At 42.6% G+C, this 23305-nt stretch overlaps 1 protein-coding gene and 1 long non-coding RNA gene across 3 annotated transcripts; one reads left to right on the top strand and one right to left on the bottom strand.

Annotated features, from left to right (window-relative positions):
* Positions 1–1962: 1962 nt before the first annotated feature.
* Positions 1963–6775, bottom strand: LOC133148820 (uncharacterized). 2 transcript variants are annotated; one of them, XR_009712865.1, is made up of 4 exons: positions 6085–6775; positions 5677–5858; positions 5404–5565; positions 1963–2063 (listed from the first exon to the last, which is right to left on the bottom strand). It is a non-coding gene; the product is annotated as an uncharacterized LOC133148820 (long non-coding RNA). The 2 variants fall into 2 exon arrangements; XR_009712864.1 differs by having other exon boundaries at positions 5677–6775.
* Positions 6776–9419: 2644 nt separating this feature from the next.
* LOC133148819 (uncharacterized) lies at positions 9420–15997 on the top strand. The gene is made up of 6 exons (XM_061271716.1): positions 9420–9821; positions 11344–11453; positions 12606–12818; positions 13234–14316; positions 14861–15029; positions 15112–15997. Exons 3-6 carry the CDS (start codon positions 12608–12610, stop codon positions 15236–15238), a joined length of 1590 nt encoding a protein of 529 aa, XP_061127700.1. The 5' UTR covers positions 9420–9821; positions 11344–11453; positions 12606–12607; the 3' UTR covers positions 15239–15997.
* The last annotated feature ends 7308 nt before the right edge of the window (positions 15998–23305 follow it).

The raw sequence follows: 23305 nt of genomic DNA, 5'->3' as shown, positions 1-23305 counted from the left end.
GTTGAGAATGGGCTGGGGGGTCTTGGAGGGGGTGTAGCAGGGGGCGGGGTTGAGGTGAGAGTCCTCGGAGTAGAAGAGGCTCCAGTCGGGGTGGGGGGAGGAGTGGATGTTTGTTCAAAACGGTTGAAGAACCGGTTCAGGTCATTCACCCACTCCTGATCCCTGTCCAGCGCAGGTCTGGAGTTGCTACGTCCTGAGATGGTGTTCAGGCTCCTCCAGACCCCGCTGACGTTGTCCCGCTGCAGTTGGTCTTCCATCCTCCTCCTGTAGTTGCTCTTCCCCTCCCTGATCTTCTTCCTCAAGTCCCTCTGCACCGTTTTCAGTAGGTCCCTGTCTCCCGATTTAAAGACCCTCCTTTTGTCCCTGAGCAGGTCTTTGATCTCAGGGGTGATCCAAGGTTTGCTGTTTGCAAAAACTCTGACTGTTTTGGTGGGTATGGTGGAGTCTACACAAAAGTTAATGTAGTCCGTGACACAGCTGGTGAGACCGTCGATGTCGTCCCCGTAGTCCTCACAGAACACGTCCCACACCGTATACGAGCAATCAATGAAATTTTTGCATTTATTCTATGTACAAAATACTTTTTCTCACTGTTAAAAGTATAAAACACCATAAATTTAACAGTAATATACCGTAATGCACATATACGAGCAATCAATGTAATTCTTGCGTTTATTTTTGGTAAAGAGTACTTTTTCTCACTGTTAAAAGTATTAAACACCATATATTTAACAATAATATTCCGTATTACATTTATGAGCCATCACTGTAATTCTTGCATTTATTTATCTATTTATTTTTCTCTCTTTTTCTCTCGTGAAATGTGGTCTGGATCCCAAAGATGTCATAAGTGAACCTAATTTGCAAAAATGTCATAAAATTATTTTTCAGAAACTGTGTTTTAATTAATCTTCATGCAGTCTAGAATATTTAAATTGAGATTTGAATTGAGTTTAAGTATTGTAGTTTTTGATCAGGATCTTGACTAATGTGGTCTGGATACCAAAAACCATGTGGAATTGCTCTTGCGATGGAGAAGCCAACTCAGATTTACATTTTCACAAATAGAGTCAAGGTTTCACAAATCAGAAGCGGTGTGGTGTTATAGAAGATGTTTATTTTGAACACCTTTTTTTCCCAACACAATGTTTGCACTATTCTATGAAATTGGGTTCACTGACCCATAAGGTCTGATTGATTAAAAGCTTTGAAAATACAAATTATTTGTCTATTCATGATGTATATTGAGCTAAGATTCGACTTATGCTGTATATCAACAAAACTCAGGACATGCATCAGAAATATCCGTTTTTTAATTTCTCTCAGATTTGGAATTCTTGCTCTTTTCACCCAGCGGAGGTGACCTAAGGCGGGGTGAATAATGCCTGGGGCCATCTGAACTGACACCAATCTATTAATTATGCCTAACATGAAAGGTAAGGCGGAAGATTTTCTTGAAATTCAGGAAAGAATCGCCCTCTCCATTAACGGTATTAAATACTGTGATTTCAGTTGTAATTATAGTATTAGATGTTTTAACTGTATGCTAAATAACAATTAAATACTGTGATTCCAGTTGCGTTTACAGTATTAGTTGTTTAACTGTATACAAAATAACATTTAAATACTGTGATTTCAGTTTTATTTAGTTAGATGTTTTAACTATACTAAAAAAATTAAAAACTGTGATTTTAGTTGCATTTACAGTATTAGTTGCTTAACTGCAGAATAAATATCAATGAAATACCGCGCTTTCAGTTGCCTTTACATAACTGGTTTATTTACTGTACAAACAAATGAACTGTATTGTATATGGCAATGCAGTAAGAGTAGGTACCAGGTAATCATTGTAAATTGAGTTTCTCACTGTACAATTTAAATGCTGAATCAGTGATTTAATATTAATCATTAATAGAATGACCCATATTCTAAAATATTTCAATTAACTACAGACAACAAGAAATTTGTTAACAGGGTTATTTATTTTTTTGTGAACAGGAACATAAAGCACATTACCAAACCTTTTAGACAAAACTTCCTTGGGCTTGGACAAAACAGGAGCCCTGAAATTAAAGAAGAAAATACATTAAGAATTATGATGGTGATGTCGTTGTCATGTCAAGATACTTGTTCCTGATAGGAAGTGTGTCACTGGCTGCAGGAACACTCATGCAATTAGCAAGGTTGGAGTTATATTATTAGTAGGGATGTAACGATTACTCATGAGATGATTAAAAATCCATCCATCCATCCATCCATCCATCCATCCATCCATCTTCTTCCGCTTATCCGGGGTCGGGTCGCGGGGGCAGCAGCTTCAGGAGGGACTCCCAGACTTCCCTCTCCCCAGCCACTTCCTCTAACTCATCCCGGGGGATCCCAAGGCGTTCCCAGGCCAGCTGAGAGACATAATCTCTCCAGCGCGTCCTGGGTCGTCCCCGGGGTCTCCTACCGGTGGGACATGCCCGGAACACCTCCCCAGGGAGGCGTCCAGGAGGCATCCTGATGAGATGCCCGAGCCACCTCATCTGGCTCCTATCAACGTGGAGGAGTAGCGACTCTACTCCGAGTCTCTCCCGGATGACCGAACTTCTCACCCTATCTCTATAAGGGAGAGCCCGGACATCCTGCGGAGAAAACTCATTTCGGCCGCTCGTATCCGGGATCTCGTTCTTTCGGTCACGACCCATAGCTCATGACCATAGGTGAGGGTAGGAGCGTAAATCAACCGGTAAATTGAGAGCTTTGCCTTTTGGCTCAGCTCTCTCTTTACCACGACGGACCGGTACAGAGTCCGCATTACTGCCGACGCTGCACCGATCCGCCTGTCGATCTCGCGCTCCATCCTCCCCTCACTCGTGAACAAGACCCCAAGATACTTAAACTCCTCCACTTGGGGCAGGATCTCATCCCCGATCCGGAGAGGGCATTCCACCCTTTTCCGATCGAGGACCATGGACTCGGATTTGGAGGTGCTGACCCTCATCCCAACCGCTTCGCACTCGGCTGCAAACCGCTCCAGTGAGAGATGGAGCTCACAGCCTGAAGAAGCCAACAGCACCACGTCGTCTGCAAAAAGCAGATACGCAATGCTGAGGTCCCCAAACCGGACACCCTCAACGCCTCGGCTGCGCCTAGAAATTCTGTCCATAAAAATTATAAACAGAATCGGTGACAAAGGGCAGCCTTGGCGGAGTCCAACCCTCACTGGGAACGAATCCGACTTACTGCCGGAAATGCGGACCAAACTCTGGCATCGGTGATACACGGACCGAACCGCCCTTATCAGTTGGCTCGGTACCCCGTACTCCCGAAGCACCCCCCACAGGACCTCCCTAGGGACACGGTCGAACGCCTTCTCCAAGTCCACAAAACACATGTGGACTGGTTGGGCGAACTCCCATGCACCCTCGAGGATCCTGCTGAGGGTGAAGAGCTGGTCCACTGTTCCACGGCCAGGACGAAAGCCACACTGTTCCTCCTGAATCCGAGGTTCGACCTCCCGACGGACCCTCCTCTCCAGCACCCCTGAATAGACCTTACCAGGGAGGCTGAGGAGTGTAATTCCCCTGTAAATGGAACACACCCTCCGGTCCCCCTTCTTAAAGAGGGGAACCACCACCCCAGTCTGCCAATCCAGAGGCACTGTCCCCGATGTTCACGCGATGCTGTAGAGACGTGTCAGCCATGACAGCCCCACAGCATCCAGAGCCCTTAAGAAATCCGGGCGGATCTCATCCACCCCCTGGGCCTTGCCACCGAGGAGTTTTTTAACTACCTCAGTGACTTCAACCCCAGAGATTGGAGAGTCCGCCTCTGAGTCCCCAGGCCCTGCCTCCACAATGGAAGGCGTGTCGGTGGAATTGAGGAGGTCTTCGAAGTATTCTCCCCACCGACACACGACGTCCCGAGTCGAGGTCAGCAGCACGCCATCTCCACTGTAAACAGTGTTGACGTTGCACTGCTTCCCCCTCCTGAGACGCCGGATGGTGGACCAGAATTTCCTCGAAGCCGTCCGGAAGTCATTTTCCATGGCCTCGCCAAACTCCTCCCACGCCCGGGTTTTTGCCTCAGCAACCGCCGAAGCCGCGTTCCGCTTGGCCATCCGGTACCTGTCAGCTGCCTCGGGAGTCCCACAGGCCAAAACGGCCCGATAGGACTCCTTCTTCAGCTTGACGGCATCCCTTACCGCCGGTGTCCACCAGCGAGTTCGGGGATTGCCGCCACGACAGGCACCAATGACCTTACGGCCACAGCTCCGCTCGGCCGCCTCAACAATGGAGGCGCGGAACAAGGTCCACTCGGACTCAATGTCCCCCGCCTCCCCCGGGACGTGGGAAAAGTTCTGCCGGAGGTGGGAATTGAAGCTCTTCCTGACAGGGGATTCCGCCAGACGTTCCCAGCAGACCCTCACAGAACGTTTGGGTCTGCCAGGTTGGACCGGCATCTTCCCCCACCATCGGAGCCAACCCACCACCAGGTGGTGATCAGTTGACAGCTCCGCCCCTCTCTTCGCCCGAGTGTCCAAAACATGCGGCCGCAAATCCGATGACACGACTACAAAGTCGATTATCGAACTGCGGCCTAGGGTGTCCTGGTGCCAAGTGCACACATGGACACCCTTAGTTTTAAACATGGTGTTCATTATAGAAAATCCGTGTCGAGCACAGAAGTCCAATAATAGAACACCGCTCGGGTTCAGATCGGGGGGGCCGTTCCTCCCAATCACGCCCTTCCAGGTCTCACTGTCATTGCCCACGTGAGCTTTGAAGTCACCCAGTAGAACGATGGAGTCCCCAGAAGGAGCGCTCTCCAGCACCTCCTCCAGGGACTCCAAAAAGGGTGGGTACTCTGAACTGCCGTTTGGTGCATAGACACAAACAACAGTCAGGACCCGTCCCCCCACCCGAAGGCGGAGGGAGGCTACCCTCTCGTTCACCGGGGTGAACCCCAATGTGCAGGCGCCCAGCCGGGGGGCAATAAGTATACCCACACCTGCTCGACGCCTCTCACCGTGGGCAACTCCAGAGTGGAAGAGAGTCCAGCCCCTCTCGAGAGGGCTTGTACCGGAACCCAAACTGTGCGTGGAGGCAAGTCCGACTATATCTAGTCGGAACTTTTCTGCCTCGCACACCAGCTCGGGTTCCTTTCCAGCCAGAGAGGTGACATTCCATGTCCCAAGAGCCAGCTTCTGCAGCCGGGGATCAGACCGCCAAGGTCCCTGCCTTTGGCCGCCGCCCAGCTTGCAATGCACCCGACCCCTTTGGCCCCTCCCACAGGTGGTGAGCCCATGGGAATTAAAAATCGATTTGAATATGTCGCAAGTTAAATCGGAGAGAAAATAAATCTCTGCATTGAAACAGCTGATATGCAAATTAGTTGTGACCGTTATCTGAACCTCACCTGTATCTAGTCAGTTAGCCTCCATGAAGTGAAGCCTTCATGAACTCCATGATGAAGGAGATCACATGGGGGTTCATGTATCAAGTCTTCCTCCTCACCACTCTCCCAGTCTTCCGGCTCATCTGCTCCTTGGCACTGCACTTGGTGGAGTCAGGATTAATCCTAACCAAAAACATATGAAATGAGTTAGAGGTTGAGACAATTGCAATTATCAGAGAGATATAGAAATGCCAGTGGGAATAAAGTTAGGTATATAATTTTATCGGTTAATACCTCTGAATAAACTCCAAAGTTGTGCAGGTTTCCCCCTGATACTCTAGGTTGAAAACATAGTAACAGGCGAAGAGAGTGGCCAGCCAAGGCAGTGGTGAAGTCAGCCACGTGAGCAGCAGGTGGGATTATGACCCTCCCCTCGATCGACAGCATCCATTTTTTTGCAGTCAGGATTGTCTCTCCTTAAAGTCAGACATAACAAAAATCATATTTCACAGCAGTCCATTTTATAAATGATCTGGTTCACATGAATGACTGTAAAAACAGGGCAGGGAGCATACATATCTTACAAGCTGTACATAAAACAGATAAAAGGAGCATATATAGTAACTGATGGCAAGCAAACTGATTACTACTTGTGTATTACTATTTGATTTTATTACTTATAGTGATAGTAGTCCTACTTACCGAGTTTCTGGACGTCGCGACGTGTGCTTGGTGGTGCTGCCTCCGGAAGGAAAACGCATACGGAGGCGGAGAAGGTGTTGAAAAACAGAAAGGCGGGAAAATACTCTTCTCTTGCGCAGCATAAAAATATAAAATAACGACACAGTAACGACCATCGTACTGTCGCAGCAAGTACTACATGTGTCATATACCATTTTGTGGCTTCAGTAAGTTTAAAAAAAAGAGAATCTGGTCAGTTAAAGTTACTGCTATCACAAGCTAGCTAACAGTTAACGTTACCAGTAGCTAGCTCTGTCTGCCCTCTCTCTCGCGATCGAAAAACAGCGCTCTCTCGGTGCCGTTTTCGCAGCCAAAGTGAAACAAATGAACACAGACGACGCAAACACATAGAAAGACAACAAAAAAACACACAATACAAGACAAGGTCTTATGAGAAAAGTTGTTGTCGGAGCCAGAGATGCAAGCGCTGTGATTGCGATTTGTCCCGTTCACTTTGACGTGATTGGCCATTCAAAGCAGGACCGTTGAACACACTCGATCCTCATTGGATGAATTCATGTCAGCCCATGTCACCCCATACCCGCCAGTGAAAAAGAAAACGGAAAAAATGGAATAAAAATAATGCCATGGTAAGTCATTATGACATAATGATTATTAAAGTCATCATTTTTATATGATATTTATATGATAATTATTGATTTCATTATGATATATATATATCATATGATATATATATATATATATCATATATATATCATATAATATATATATATATATATATATATATATATATATATATATATATATATATATATATATATATATATATAGTAATTAACTGTAGATTTCACAGCCATTTTTTACGGTGCACTTTTATAAAAAATGGGCATGCGCAACTCTGGTCTTGTTTCTCTCTTTTTCAAAGTCAGAGTCTGCTTTATTGTCAACATCTTCACATGCCGAGACACACAAAGACATCGAAATTACGTTTTCCCTATCCCACGGTGACAAGACATATTACACGATAGACACACAAGTAAACAACGCCTTTCTGAGGCCTTTCTCTTCTTCTCAGACACTTCAAAGATACTTTTTGAAAGTATGCATGCACAGAAAGCGAAAACTGGAAAGAGCACGTACGACAGTATTAGTAAAATTCTCCAGAATGATTGACAATTGAGGACCAATCGTCTTGATGATCCACCCGGAAGTAAATCAGCCTCCGCCGTACCTTTAAGCCTGCATAAGATTCAGATGCTCGAGACATGCCACCAGATGATAGGATGTGGTAGATTAGTCAAACAATGCTTTTTAGTCTTTCCTAACCTCTTCCTCCATTTTGATGGAAAACATCACAAGGTCAAGGAAAGATGTTAAAGGGGAATCATAGGAAGTGGGGAGAAGACGACCACAGCGTTCAGAGAATCCGACTGCATGCACTAGACTACGTCATGATGCGACAGTGAATGTTATAGACTTGATCTGTGGTAAAACTACAAAGTGTTTATAATAAAACACAGTACCGCACACGTCTCTTTCTGGCATGACCTACTCTCCTGTAAACCTTGACTCTCCGTTAATTGCAAAGAAATCAATTGTTGCTGAAAGAATCAACAGGTTGACCGAAAGTGCATGATCCATGCTGTGGGCGGGTAAAGTTAGCAAACTAAACATGACCAGGAACGTAAGTACATAGTGGTCACTGATATTAGCATTAGCGCCACCAGCTAAACTGTACTTGAGCGCTTTTCACTTGCGTCACCTAGATTCTGGGCTTGGGCCCGGTTGATAAAACCTCGTCTGACCGCAAAGAGTCTTCGGACCCCTGTGGCGACAATCCGGATCGGCCGGCCAGCCTAGTTCGTTTGGATAAAACCCATGTGACCGCGTAAGTAAGTCATGGCTAAAATCAAGGGGGCATGCGAACTTTCGGAGGTTCAAGCCAGCATGGGGGGATCTGAGGCCAACTACTGGACCAGCTCCACCTAGCCTTCCATTGAATTCCATTCATTTCGGCTGACTAATAAACGTTTTTCTGAAATCAATGCTAACGTGACTTAATTTATGTAATGAGCATACGCACAGGACTTACGTGAGTCAGACTCGGTCAAACCATTGGCTCAGACTCGGTCACATGCTCGGTCAGACTACGTTCCTTCATCACATCTATGTCCCCTGAGCAGTGTTGCCAACTTGCCGACTTTTCTGACCCCTCTAGCGACTTTTTTCCAAGAAGCGACAAGCAACAAACCTAGCGACTTTTCAGGGAGTTCATTTTGGTGTTTCCTCACTTCATGAGCCGCTGGTGCAGCCGCAGACAGTGTTGCCTGCAAGCACAGCTGTCCTTTACCTCTTTATTTTAAACAGCGGCGGCCGGCTGTTTGCAATTTGAAAATGACGTCATAGTTTGTGGGTAAAGCCTCAAAACTACAAACGAATTAGCGCATCCGCACAAACTACGAACTACAAATTAGGTGACGTCATCTGGCGACTTTCAGGGCAGCCAATAGCGACTTTCCTAACTGAGGAGTTGGCAACAATGCACCTGAACCTGTGCAGAAGGGTTAGTTGACTAACGGGAAGTGGTTCAAATTGGCTTCAATTGCCTCCATTGATTTCTACGTGATGGCTCCGTCCATTTCTTCTACTGTTTTTGGCAAAAATATATTAATAATCTTCAACGCTAACTTCATGATGATCTGCAGGACGCTGGATGTCAGAAAAACAGTTTTTACTCTAGCTTGGCAGTCAACAACAGAACGCACTTCATGATAAAAGTTTTTACATCACATCAACACGTAGGCTATATGTTGATAATCGCGTACTCTCTCTGCTGCAGTCTACATCAGACTGTTTAAATACATTATTTTCTTTCTTATGTCTGGTTGTGAATGACCGAACGGTGCGTAATTATTTTGTTGCTGCTGCAAGGAATTGCGGTAATTTCAATTAGTTAGGAGGGTTCCTATCCAAAATTGACTATTCAAGCCTCTTTGAGCTACTATATTAGCTAACATTAGAACACAGGTACCACACGGAAAGTTCTACGATCTGTCGTGTCAAAGCTCCGGCAGACTCTATCCTACCAGTGTGGCAGTGTGGACACGGAGAGGGCGACAGCACATGCTTGTGCGTGTATGTAGCCACAACTGTCTTGTGCAGTTATTTGCAGCATCTTTAAAATTTGCTGAGAAAAACAAATTGAGAGAGAGAGACAGAAAGTTAGAATAATTTGAGCCTTTACACTTTTAAATGTATTTAGAGTTACAAATATCTTGAATAATTTTCATAATCACCAATTAATCTGTTTATATATATATATATATGATATTCGATATGAAATAAACAGGTTGTAGGCTTGAAGTTTGCATTTATAGATGGTCCATTATTGTGAAAAGTCGTTTAAAAAAAAAAGATCGAAAAAACTTGCACTTGATTTTCTTTTTTTCCCTTTTTTTTATTATTTTGCAGTAAACCTGTTCAATAACCACCAAAGGTGAAAAGGACTTAGCAAAATAAAATAGGCCTACAGAGTTTTTGTTTATTTTTAAAAAGAAAGAAAGGGCGCCAGAATTCAAACTGATTGTTTGAATCTTGACGAGGCGTCCAATCAGCGCCTTGCACTTGGCTCCGCTACCAGTGGACGAAGCAACGAACGGTTACGGCAGCAGCACCACAACGTCGAAACTTTCTCTACTCTCATTTTGGATTTTGCTCATTTTCAGCATCTTACTACGGTAAGGTTGATGTTTTATATGGTTTTTAGGTTAGGTTTTATGGTTGATATTTCCCTGTTTGACGTGTAAGATGTATTCTTGTTGTGTTTGTGGAGAATCTGTTCAGTCTCTTAAAGCATATGTTTTGCATTGTAAACTGCATCGCAATGAGCCCCGTTGTATTTTCAAGTGTGTGGAAATTGACTGTAAGCAGGTATTTTCTAGATATGCAGCATTAAAATCGCACTTCTATCGCCACCATAGTGCAGTCTCGTTGACTGCTCCGGATCATGCTATGGCTAAAGCTACATTGAAGTGCACGGTTGCACTTTGTGAGCGCCAGTGTGACGGAGTCAGGGAGTTGCTTGCTCACCTTAAGGAGCACATAGCAAAGGGACACCCCATAAACTGCCCAGTGAGAGGATGCAAAACCTCACTTTTTACTGTGAAGTCTTCATTTACTTCTCATATGTCCAGAAAACACCGACATTGTTCAGCACATGTCATTTGTGGCCAATTCAGAGATACAAACTCGGAAAGTCCTTCTTCAAATGAGCAAAACATCCCTACCGTGCACGAAACTGCCAGTGTATCAGAGGCTGCTGAAAACACTTTTGGGGACTCGTCTAATTTCAGTGACTTGTACCTCAGAAATGTGTGTTTATTTTACATAAAACTTCAGGGCCAGCTTCTTATTCCAGCATCTACTATTCAGACCATCGTTGAAGAGATTCAAAACATACATGAGATGGGACACACATATACACTGAACAGATTAAACTTGCTTCTGAAAGATTTGTCAGTATCAGATGAAGAGATTGTAAAAATCTGTGATACAGTGAAGGACTCTGACTTGTTTTCAGCGTGCCACACAGGGCCAATGAGGACAGCATACTCTAGAGCACAGTGTTTCAAAGAAATGTTTAAATATGTTGAGCCCAAAAAGGTGTTTCTAGGGAGAGATGAGAACAGAACAGAAAGATTTGCTTACTACATTCCTGTGTTAAACACACTGAAGAATATGTTACAATCAGGGCTCATGTCAGCAGCTCCTTACGATAATTCTGTTTCAAAACCAGATGTTCTCTGTGACTGCCATGATGGTAAGGTGTTTAAATCAAATACCTTTTTTCAGAAAAATGCATCTTGCCTTAAGCTGATACTATACCAGGATGCATTTGAGGTCGTTAACCCTTTGGGTTCTGCAAAAAAGAAGCACAAAATTTTGGCTGTGTACTTCTCACTATTAAATTTGCCTCCACATGTTCGATCAAATGTTGATCACATGCAGCTGGTTTTGCTGTGTAGAGAAAAGGACTTTAAAGAATTTGGCCATGGCAAGGTTTTTTCAGAGCTACTGGCTGACTTGAAACTACTGGAGGAGAATGGGATTGCAATGGCAGATGAAAATGTTGTTAAAGGGACTCTCTACTGCATTGCTGGAGACAACTTGGGCTCGCATTGCATTGGTGGCTTTACTGAAAATTTCAGTTCTTCACAATATTTCTGCAGATACTGCCTCATTTCTCGAATTCAATTTCAGGGGGATGACCCAATTTCTTGCGGACCAGAAAGAACCCCTGAAAGCTACAAGTCAGCAGTGGATCAGTTACAAGCTGAAGGCGTGGCGGATGTTCATGGAATAAAGTTCAGGTCAGAATTTAATACCTTAAAACACTTTGATGTTTGTCTGCCTGGTTTGCCCCCCTGTCTTGGTCACGACATCTTTGAGGGTGTCCTATCTTATGATTTAGCACTTTACCTGAGGTACTTTGTTAAAAAAAAGAGATGGTTCACATACACTATTTTGAACAGACGCATTAATCAGTTCAAATATGGAGCTGTAGATGCTTCCTCCAAGCCATGTGAGGTCAGTCCTAAAACACTGCGACTTTCTGGTCATGCTGTACAAAACTGGAACTTTTTACGACTGTTACCTTTAATCATTGGAGACAGAGTGGAAGACGCACAAGATGATGTGTGGCAATTAACTCTGCAACTAAAGGACATAGTTGACTTGATTTGCGCTCAAAAGATTTCTGAGCCACAGGTTCTTTACCTGGATGCTCTAATTCAGGAATATTTGGATTCCAGGAAGGCACTGTTTCCAGATACCAACTTGAGACCAAAGCATCATTATTTGCGCCACTACCCAGGACTGATTTTAAAATTTGGCCCACTGATGAGACTATGGACTATGCGCTTTGAAAGTAAGCATAGTTACTTTAAAAGATGTGCAAGGCATTTGAAAAACTTTAAAAACCTGTGTCTCACTCTTTCAGAAAGACATCAGCTGTTTCAGGCCTATCTTTCAGCTGGGTCAGTGAGTCCTCAAGCCTTGCTTATGAAAGAAGGCGTACCCTTCTACTCTGAGCTATACAGTGAACAAGTTAAAGATGCAGTCTTACAATTTGGCTTCACTGAAATTAATACAAAGATTCCTGTAGATGTGCAGTATAATGGGATAATATACAAAAAGGGGCAATTCGTTGTCACTAGGAATGATGACTCAATGGAGTTTGGTGAACTCCTCCTCCTTGTAGTTAAAGATGATTCTGCACTTCATTTGCTGATGAGAGTGTATTCAGCAGAATTCCTGCCACACTACCACATGTACTCAGTGAAAAATGACAGTGGAAGATTGCAGTGCCTACACATTAATGAACTGATTGACATGTGGCCATTATCATCTTACATCAAAAATGGATACCAGATAGTGCCACTGAAGCACAGTGTATTGTCAGAGTAGATGCTCTGATGTCAGTAGACTAAAGGCCAACTTCTTTGTGTTTGTGTATCTGATAGATATGGCTGAATCAGAGATACAGACGATAAGTAGTGCAATTGCTGCCGTGCTTCCAGACCTTCCTCAAGCAGTTCTTAGTTCAGTGGAAGATACATTGAAGGGATTTGGTGCTGAGACCATAGATGATCTGCAGTACATTACAGAAGGAGACTTGCTGCCAGTGTTGAAGCCAGTCCAAGCCAGAAGACTTGTTGCTGCTTGGGCCCAGAACAGTAAGTGTTTTTTAAATTTAACATAATTTGACAAAATTTCTACATTGCCATAACAGCATAGCACGCATTATCCAGTTATTTAACAGTTAACAAGTAATCAGTTAATTATTAAATTAAGTAACAATTATTTTAATCATTGTTTTGAGTCAAATTTTTAAAAAAGGTAAAAAAAAACTTAATATGAAAACTCATATTTTACAACATTTTCTAATATTATGGACAAACAAGACACTTGAGGCCTTGAACAGTGATCAACATTGTTTACTATTTTCTAACATTTTATGGACCAAACAAAGAATAGATTAATTGACAATGAAAAATGTTAGTTGCAGCCATATTAACAATACATAAAATATTCAACAGAGAAGCACGACATCCTTCAAGGTTTAATGTTTCTCCTGTTCTTCTGTTACAGACTCAAGCACTACAACTGCAGCATTTTCCTCTCCACTGTCCGTCTGTTCCTCTCCACCTTCAGTCTCTCCCTCACCATCCTCCTCCTCAATCACCTCATCCCCCTCAGGTAACTGTTCCACTTTTGTGGCAAACTGGGTAGAGACATTCCAGATACCATGGCAGAAGCTCCCTGAAGAGTTAGTGCAGAGTTTAGAAAGGAAGGTGAGACCTAGTCCGCGGCTGCGGCGAGAGATGGTAAGGATAGTGGTTTCTGAGATCATGAAGATGTGTAATAATCCAACCAAACACAACACTACAGAGATAGGCAAAAGAATGGTGGCCAAGTATCCAGAAGCCCTCCAAGATGTCATAGAGGGTGATGTCATTGGACCTGGATATCATTCACTGGTAAAGCAACTCCAAGCACGAGTTGAAAATGTGAAACGACCCAACACACCAAAAATAAGAAAACGCAAGGTTGCACCAGATGAGTCTGATACTGAAGAAATTCCAGCTGAACAAAAAGCCAGAGTTCAAGACACATATGGCTGTATAAACTGGGAGCCGAAATATTTGCCACTCTCTGAGACTATGGAGAGTCAGCAAGAAAAAAAAACCAAGATGAAGGAGATGTTTGAAGAGATGGACTTCAATGCAGACAATGTGAAAAAGTTAATACAGTCCACCTATTACACACAGCGTAAAGACATCAACAAGGGGACAAGCATTCAGAAACTCAGCCAAGAGTGGCCCTTTTTGTTCAAGGAAGCTGGTATGGTAGCACACTTCCAAGAACTTACTGGTCTGAGTCTAATGGATACTTTCCTTGGCAATGTGGAGAAAAAAGGAAGACGCCTCTTAAACTTCTTCAAGAATGTTGATGCACAAAAACGCAAACAAGTCCTGGATGCTCTTCTCAAGTTTCAGACTGAGCTAGGCCATTTGGATGGTTGCTCACAAGACCTTGTAAAGATGGTACTTCTTTTACTGGCTCACTTTGGTGAGAAGGAGGAGAACCTGCTCCAATACGTTGAGGAGACATGCCTGGCCCAAGAGGTTCAGATAGAGAAGTTGCCAGCAACACCCTGCATAATTGTGTGTGGTAAGTAAACAAAAATTAAATGTCTAACCAAACCCTGCAGCTAAATCTATATGTATACTGACATCAAATTATACTATTCTATCTATCTATCTATCTATCTATCTATCTATCTATCTATCTATCTATCTATCTATCTATCTATCTATCTATCTATCTATCTATCTATCTATCTATCTATCTATCTATCTATCTATCTATCTATCCATCCATCCATCCATCCATCCATCCATCCATCCATCCATCCATCCATCCATCCATCCATCCATCCATCCATCCATCCATCCATCCATCCATCCATCCATCCATCCATCCACACACACTTGTATATCTTATTACTTCACCTGGCACCAAGACCAGCTCATAGGAGAATTCAATGCAATAGCATAGTTTAAATTAACTCAGTTTTCAGTACGCTATTAAAATGTTGTTGTTGTTTTAATGTAATAAGCACCATTGTATTTTAGTCAATATCTGACATTTAAGTCCTTATAACTGATTTTTTTTATTTTTTCATTTTGTTTTTTTATGTTGTTAATATTTTCAGGGTCCTGTTGCTTTTCTGCTGACACATTCATGTTGAGCATTGACCAAAAGGTTGTCAACGACCACATCACTTCCTTCACCTCTGCCGTTTGCCTGCTGTTTGGGAGTTTCTATTGCTTCAACATACACTACCCAGTGGAACTACGATCAACACTAGAGTTTCTCCAAAGGTACAGTTTATTTCTGCTAGAGCAATAATTTCTTTGATTTCACCCATTAATTGTTACTTCTTTGTTTTTTTTTCTTATGAAGGTGTTTCTTCTCAATAAATCCTGAGAGAGGCACCAAGGTCGAGTGGAATAAAAAAAAGAAAGTACTCTCAGTCAATCCTAGAGTCCTCACTCTGATTGCAGACCTCGCAGACCATGAGTGGAGATAGACACACACACCCTATTAACCCTTTAGGGACAAGTGGTTAAGGTATGAGTGGTTAATGTATGTTCAGGTATACTGGACGTTCAAGTATACAATATGTTATGGTACACTGTACCTATTTTGTTTTTAAAATTGTACCACAAGGTAAATTGAAATCCAGTGTTAACTTTTTGTTGGAAAATGTCTGGTGGTTTCTAAAGGTACGTGTTTAGCTTCACTGAGAGCGATCAGTGGATTTGTGCTAATTAATCCAGAAATGTCTTAGATGGCACTTTTTTTCGTTTACAGTCTTTAAGGTAATTGTTTTGTGAATTCTATAGTTTGTACAATTTCAAACCAATGCTGTTTACAACTTCACAGAAGTGGAATAACTTTCCTATATTTCAAAATGTAAGAAGAACATGTTTTTTGTGGCCAATTGGTCGTTCAGGTTTATTGAGTAGAATAAGTGTTGAAAATATTGTAGTCCCATGTAAATCACGTTTATGTGAGTCACTCTTTCAGAGAGTCATAGTTGATTATTTGTCTGCCAGTGGATTATTAAATGCAATTTACAGTTCACTGTAACACAGCTGCTGACTGTTTGCGGAGTTACACATAATACAGCCTGACTCAATCTATTGAGTCAATACTCAAGCTGTTGTATGGAGTTTTGTCAATAAATATGTACAAAAAAACCTAAAAAAAACTTGTCATATGCTGTTGAGGCTTTTTGTTATACAGAAGTGGGTATGGTTGCCAGGAAAGGGGTAAATAAAGTTTAGCTAAATGTTGATGCTATAAAAACAGCTATGGCCATTTTCTATCAAGATATTTTTTGGGCTTTTAACCTTCATTTGAGAGAGACAGCCTAAGACTGACAGGAAGGTGGGGGAATGACATACAACCACAAACAAGAGACCTTGAGCATTTAGAGGATGGGTGGTTAACAATAAGGGAATTTCTAAGCAATTCACATGAGAGAAGTGCTCCCCATCCAGTCGCCAAAAACAAAAATTTGTATAGATTTATCCAGTTGTTTTTTAAACCAAATCCCAATATTTATCTGGTGTTTCCCAAAGTCTTGGTGTCTAATTAGGCATGTTAAAGTGAATAATTTTTTATCCCTTTTCAACTGGTCAAAAATGGTTACATTTGTCATGTCCTTCATATCTAATCATATCGCAATGTTCTAACGTTTTATATACTTTAAACTTGAATTGGTGACTGGACAATGTTTATTACATATTTATGAGTAAGATAATCTTCGGGTTCCTAATTATTACATTATATATACCATTTCTGTATGGAATACTTTTTGACCTGTTATCCCTCCCTAAAAAAACCACCTAAAATGTTCAGTTATTCAACTGTATGGAGGGGTGGAGTGGAATGTTAAGGAACTGAGCTGGTAAGTTGGCAACTTATTTGGAATATATACATTAGATCAGATATACATCAGTCTCAAACCTCAAACTATTGATCTCCTTCCAATAGGCCAAGCCAAACACCTCCAAAGGTCCTGAAATTGAGTGGTGATATTATTGTCAACATGGTCCTCCTTCAACGTGGACCTGTTTCTGCATTCAGTCACAACGTTTATGGTAAGTTTTTCCTTACACACTGCTGCTGTAGACTGACAGTGGTGGGGCATTTCTTCAATAGGATGTTTCGTTTGATTATAAAATAGATCTCACCTCTAGAACTCACTATAAAATGCTTGATATGCTCTTGGTAAAATATAATATAATTATGTTTAAACTTACTGTATTCCCTAGAATGAGAGTGAGAGAGAGAGAGACTGACAACACTCATAGATGAGAGAGGGGCATGCAAAGTATGGACTGAAGAGAGCCAACGACTACTACATTCACCATGACCCTGCACATGCAACAAAAGTCCTGTGAGTAATGGGCAATAACTAATTTATTATGTATTATTAATAAATGTATTATATGTATTCAGTAAGGGTGGGGGAAAAATCGATGCACATAAGATCTTTGTTTAACGATTTTTTAATTGATTTTTTAAATTAAAAAAAAATTGTTTAAAAAACAGGCACACCAGGCTTTGTATTATGCAGAAGTCCTTTATTTTTGTTCAAACGTATTTTATAGCTAGCTACCTAATTGAGGACCACACAATGTCGTTGATAAAGGCACTTCCCTAAGAATTTAACTTAATAAATGTGAAAAAGACACTTTTATGTCTGCACTTGTCATTCTGTATACCAAAGCAGATGAGAGTAGATCATGATCAGAAACCCAATAAGAAATCTTTAAGAATAAAATCGAATCGTTTTAATAAAAAATCTTTTTGAATCAAAAATCGATTTTGAATCGAATCGTGGCCCCAAGAAGGAGGAACGAGAGGAATGAGATAACTGTAATAATCTGATCTAATGAGAATACCTGCAAATCCTGGTTTATATTATTTTCTTGTCCATTTTCAGATTTCTTTTGGAGTACAGCCGCCGTACCCGATCCCCTCCACCGGCCCGCCTTCCATACGGCATAGGACACCACCCCGCAACACAAAGCAGCAACCAACAATACACGATGCGCCGCGGACAAGGGCCCCGCGAGATGTACCGCACACCGCCCTTCCAGCGGCAGAGAGAGGAGGGCGACGGGGTGACTGCTCTTGGCTCTCGGGTGAATGTCTTTCTTTTGATGGAAAAAATGTGGGATAATGTTAATCATTAAAAGTTAAATCAACATTAATAAAATCTAAATACTGAAAAATTTCCACTGTATTTATCACAGTAAAATTCTGGAAACCACAGCTGGCAGTTTTTTCTGGGGTGCGCATTATACATGGGTACAAACATTTTTTATTATTATTTTTTTAAATCCGGATATGATACGGAGGCCGCCATTACGGATGCGCTTTGTTCTCTGCTGTTCACTTCAAACACGCTCCATACGAACACAATGCTCTCGTATCAGACGCTTGCTAGATCATCTGCTTGTTTGCTGTCACAATGTACCCTACACAAATCTGAAACATTTCTTTGCTATCGAGTTTACTAGCGCATGCGCAGTGATACTGACCGGCAGAATAACATCCGGTTGTTCCCAAAGATGATCTTTTTTCTGAAATAATTTTACGTTTACAGAGTCAAAATTTGGGTGCGTATTATACATGGGTACAGGCTTTTTTCCAGCCATTTTTAGGGTGCGTATTATACATGGGGGCGCATTATACATGGGAAAAACGGTATATATATATATATAAAGGAAAACCTTTATTTATATGATATTTCAAGGGAATTTATACAGAATTAAGTAGTATTTTATATTTAATACTGTTAATTGTACAGTAAAACACTAAAATACTTTTAGGCAAAATCTTTTATATTATATAGTATTTTTATGTCAATTACAAATCAAAACTAGGTTTCTTTTGATGGAAAAAATATTTATTTATATGGTAAAATATGAAATAAAATACAAAAATTACCTGTAAAATCAACAGTACATAATCCTTTTACCGTAATAGCAGAAAAAGCTCTACCGTATTTATTACGGTAAAATTTTGGACACCAAAATATTCTTTTCACTTTAAGTATACGGTGAAACACAGTCATATTTAATGGAAAACCTTTATTTATATGATATTTCCAGGGAATTTGTACAGAATAACGTAGTATTTTATATTAGATACTGTTAATTGAACAGTAAAATACTGTAACATTTCCTAGCAAAATCCTTATTTAATAAGGGTTAGGGTTAGGGTTAGGGTTAGGGTTAGGGTTAGGGTTAGGGTTAGGGTTAGGGTTAGGGTTAGGGGGGGGGGGGGGGGGGGTTAGGGGTTAGGTCTTTTGAGTTTGTCTCGTTACACCTTCCCCTTAGGGTCCGCCGACCCCGTCGGTTAGATAGAAGGCAACGGATGGCACGGGCCTACGCATGTTTCCGCAGTAAACCCCGCCGTACCAGGTCACATAAATTCCGGATTGTGTACGAAGGTTAGGGTTAGGGTTAGGGTTAGGGTTAGGGTTAGGGTTAGGGTTAGGGTTAGGGTTAGGGTTAGGGTTAGGGTTAGGTTTGTGGAAAGAGACTCCCCTCCTAAAGGGAGGGAAGGTAAGTGCACGGTCCATCCATCCGGGACCCCAATCAGCCCCCAGCTCACGGTTCTGATGGGCAACGCGGCGGCGCCGGCCATAGTGGACCGTCGTCCAACCCTGATCCATGGCTGTGGATTCAGAATTTGCCTTTGTTATATATTTAATAAAGTTGTTTATAATAAATTCAATAAAATTGTTTTTAATAAAGTATCAAATTTGATTTAGTTTGGCCAATATGCAATGTGTGCCCTGACAACGTTTCAGCTATCTTAAGCCTTCATCAGGTCTGGCACACATGTAATAAAAGAAAAGAATGTATATTTTTTTGTTTTATGAGGTGCAACAATGTGTCTTGCTTGCAGTCCAATTTCGCACTAAAGACTTTTTTCTTTGCGGATTCTTTTTATAGCCTCAGCTTGGTTGAAGTTTTAAATCCTTTTTGTTTTCTAAATCTTTTTTGTTTTTTGAAATTTCGTTTTAGAAATGTTACATTGTTTAAGTTTAAATTTGCGTTTTCCAATTAATTTTCACATTTAAATTAGCCATCACATTAGGTTTAAACAAAATCTTTAATTTTGGTCAATTTGAATCAATTTGATACTGGTATTGTATAAATCATGTTAACATACTAATTTTGTTTTTTTGTTTTTAAGGTGTTATATTTTTTGTTTTTTGTTTTTTCTAGTGGGCGTGGTCCAGGATCCAAAATTGAGGTTCCAACTGCAGGTAAGTAGTGCATAGGTAGGTGGATGATATATGTATATTGGGGCTTTGCAAATTTGTAATTATGTGAACGAGAATGTTTGGTGACTTTTGTTTAATTCCTTTTTTATTTTTTTATTGATTCTTTTTTTATTATTATTCTTTTTTCACTCAGTTTTTTAGGTTGGCGTGGTCCGGGGACGAGACGCGTGGTTCCAATTGGAGGTAAGTGTCCAGGTAGGTATCAAATACCTGGGTTCGAATTAACTAATACTTATTTGTCCTAATTGTGTATATTGTGCTACTGCATGGAAGTTTTGTTCCTGGTGGGACGTAAATAGGGACTGGGATTGGGGAAAGGGTTGGGGTTAGGGTTGGGGTTAGGGTTGGGGGCAGGGTTCGGGTTGGGGGTGGGGTTAGGATTGGGGACAGGGGTGGGGTCAGGGGACAAAGCCCGATTCCCATGTGCAGACACCCCTCTTGGGCGGTCCTGGTTGGGAGGGAAGCGGCTGGGCGTACTGGCCACCACCGTGATCTTCCTCTGTGGGCGTGGAGACAGCGTTAAGTTTCGGCTCAGAATCTTAGCTTCCTCCCCTGGCTCCGGATCCTGGGGCCTCTTGTTGGCGACAGGTGTGAGAGGGTTAGGGTTAGGGTTAGGGTTAGGGTTAGGGTTAGGGTTAAGGTTAGGAATAGGGTTGGGGCTAGGCTTAGGTTTGGGAGCGGAGCGCAGCAGGTCTTCCAGAAAGTCCAAAATGTCACACTCCACCACCGAAATTGTGGTTGGTAGTATGCGCGGAAAATTTCGCTTGGCCCAACCAACCGCCACTTGGAAAGCAGCCTCCCATTCCAGATTGTGGGTCTGGAGCGCCAATTCCATGTCGTTCCGGCAGGCATCTAGGTGGAGCTCGTAATGGCGTTTGAGGATCTGGCAGGTGGTCTTGCCCCAGGTCTTGGCATTGTCCACAATCTGCCGCACAACACCCCCATCAAGGAATGCCGGCTTGATCATTGTGGACAGCACCTCCTCCATCCTTGTGACCATCCGAGGTTGTGCAGCCCACCTCTGGGGGTCTACATTGTTCAGGTGGTGGTTGACCTTAATCAAGTTGAAGATTTTGCGGACCAAGCAACCAAATGTGGCCTCTGCCGGTCTCCACTTGGAGGTCCGGGTTGCAGCTCGAGGGGGACCACGTTGGTCCTGACTTAGTTTCCCGCGGCCCTGGCGAACCACTGTCGCATATGAATCGAATCCAGAGCCGGGAGGTCTGAAGGGACCCGGAGGAGGCACAGGCTGGTTAGGTTTGTGGAAAGAGACTCCCCTCCTAAAGGGAGGGAAGGTAAGTGCACGGTCCATCCATCCGGGACCCCAATCAGCCCCCAGCTCACGGTTCTGATGGGCAACGCGGCGGCGCCGGCCATAGTGGACCGTCGTCCAACCCTGATCCATGGCTGTGGATTCAGAATTTGCCTTTGTTATATATTTAATAAAGTTGTTTATAATAAATTCAATAAAATTGTTTTTAATAAAGTATCAAATTTGATTTAGTTTGGCCAATATGCAATGTGTGCCCTGACAACGTTTCAGCTATCTTAAGCCTTCATCAGGTCTGGCACACATGTAATAAAAGAAAAGAATGTATATTTTTTTGTTTTATGAGGTGCAACAATGTGTCTTGCTTGCAGTCCAATTTCGCACTAAAGACTTTTTTCTTTGCGGATTCTTTTTATAGCCTCAGCTTGGTTGAAGTTTTAAATCCTTTTTGTTTTCTAAATCTTTTTTGTTTTTTGAAATTTCGTTTTAGAAATGTTACATTGTTTAAGTTTAAATTTGCGTTTTCCAATTAATTTTCACATTTAAATTAGCCATCACATTAGGTTTAAACAAAATCTTTAATTTTGGTCAATTTGAATCAATTTGATACTGGTATTGTATAAATCATGTTAACATACTAATTTTGTTTTTTTGTTTTTAAGGTGTTATATTTTTTGTTTTTTGTTTTTTCTAGTGGGCGTGGTCCAGGATCCAAAATTGAGGTTCCAACTGCAGGTAAGTAGTGCATAGGTAGGTGGATGATATATGTATATTGGGGCTTTGCAAATTTGTAATTATGTGAACGAGAATGTTTGGTGACTTTTGTTTAATTCCTTTTTTATTTTTTTATTGATTCTTTTTTTATTATTATTCTTTTTTCACTCAGTTTTTTAGGTTGGCGTGGTCCGGGGACGAGACGCGTGGTTCCAATTGGAGGTAAGTGTCCAGGTAGGTATCAAATACCTGGGTTCGAATTAACTAATACTTATTTGTCCTAATTGTGTATATTGTGCTACTGCATGGAAGTTTTGTTCCTGGTGGGACGTAAATAGGGACTGGGATTGGGGAAAGGGTTGGGGTTAGGGTTGGGGTTAGGGTTGGGGGCAGGGTTCGGGTTGGGGGTGGGGTTAGGATTGGGGACAGGGGTGGGGTCAGGGGACAAAGCCCGATTCCCATGTGCAGACACCCCTCTTGGGCGGTCCTGGTTGGGAGGGAAGCGGCTGGGCGTACTGGCCACCACCGTGATCTTCCTCTGTGGGCGTGGAGACAGCGTTAAGTTTCGGCTCAGAATCTTAGCTTCCTCCCCTGGCTCCGGATCCTGGGGCCTCTTGTTGGCGACAGGTGTGAGAGGGTTAGGGTTAGGGTTAGGGTTAGGGTTAGGGTTAGGGTTAGGGTTAAGGTTAGGAATAGGGTTGGGGCTAGGCTTAGGTTTGGGAGCGGAGCGCAGCAGGTCTTCCAGAAAGTCCAAAATGTCACACTCCACCACCGAAATTGTGGTTGGTAGTATGCGCGGAAAATTTCGCTTGGCCCAACCAACCGCCACTTGGAAAGCAGCCTCCCATTCCAGATTGTGGGTCTGGAGCGCCAATTCCATGTCGTTCCGGCAGGCATCTAGGTGGAGGGTTAGGGTTAGGGTTAGGGTTAGGGTTAGGGTTAGGGTTAGGGTTAGGGTTAGGGTTAGGGTTAGGTCTTTTGAGTTTGTCTCGTTACATCTTCCCCTTAGGGTCCGCCGACCCCGTCGGTTTAAATAGAAGGCAACGGATGGCACGGGCCAACGCATGTCTCCGCAGTAAACCCCGCCGTACCAGGCCCCATAAAATCCGGATTGTGTACGAAGGACGGCGAAGTGAGAGTGCACCTCAGCCAGAACCTCCCCCGAGTAGCTGAGGCGCTACCCAGGTCTTCGGCCAGCAAGATGGGAAATTAGGGTTAGGGTTAGGGTTAGGGTTAGGGTTAGGGTTAGGGTTAGGGTTAGGGTTAGGTCTTTTGAGTTTGTCTCGTTACACCTTCCC

Source organism: Syngnathus typhle, unplaced genomic scaffold (assembly GCF_033458585.1).
Source record: "Syngnathus typhle isolate RoL2023-S1 ecotype Sweden unplaced genomic scaffold, RoL_Styp_1.0 HiC_scaffold_164, whole genome shotgun sequence".
Classification (NCBI taxonomy): domain Eukaryota; kingdom Metazoa; phylum Chordata; class Actinopteri; order Syngnathiformes; family Syngnathidae; genus Syngnathus; species Syngnathus typhle.
Note: the sequence above shows the minus strand (reverse complement) of the source record. Positions and strands in the feature narration are given on the sequence as shown.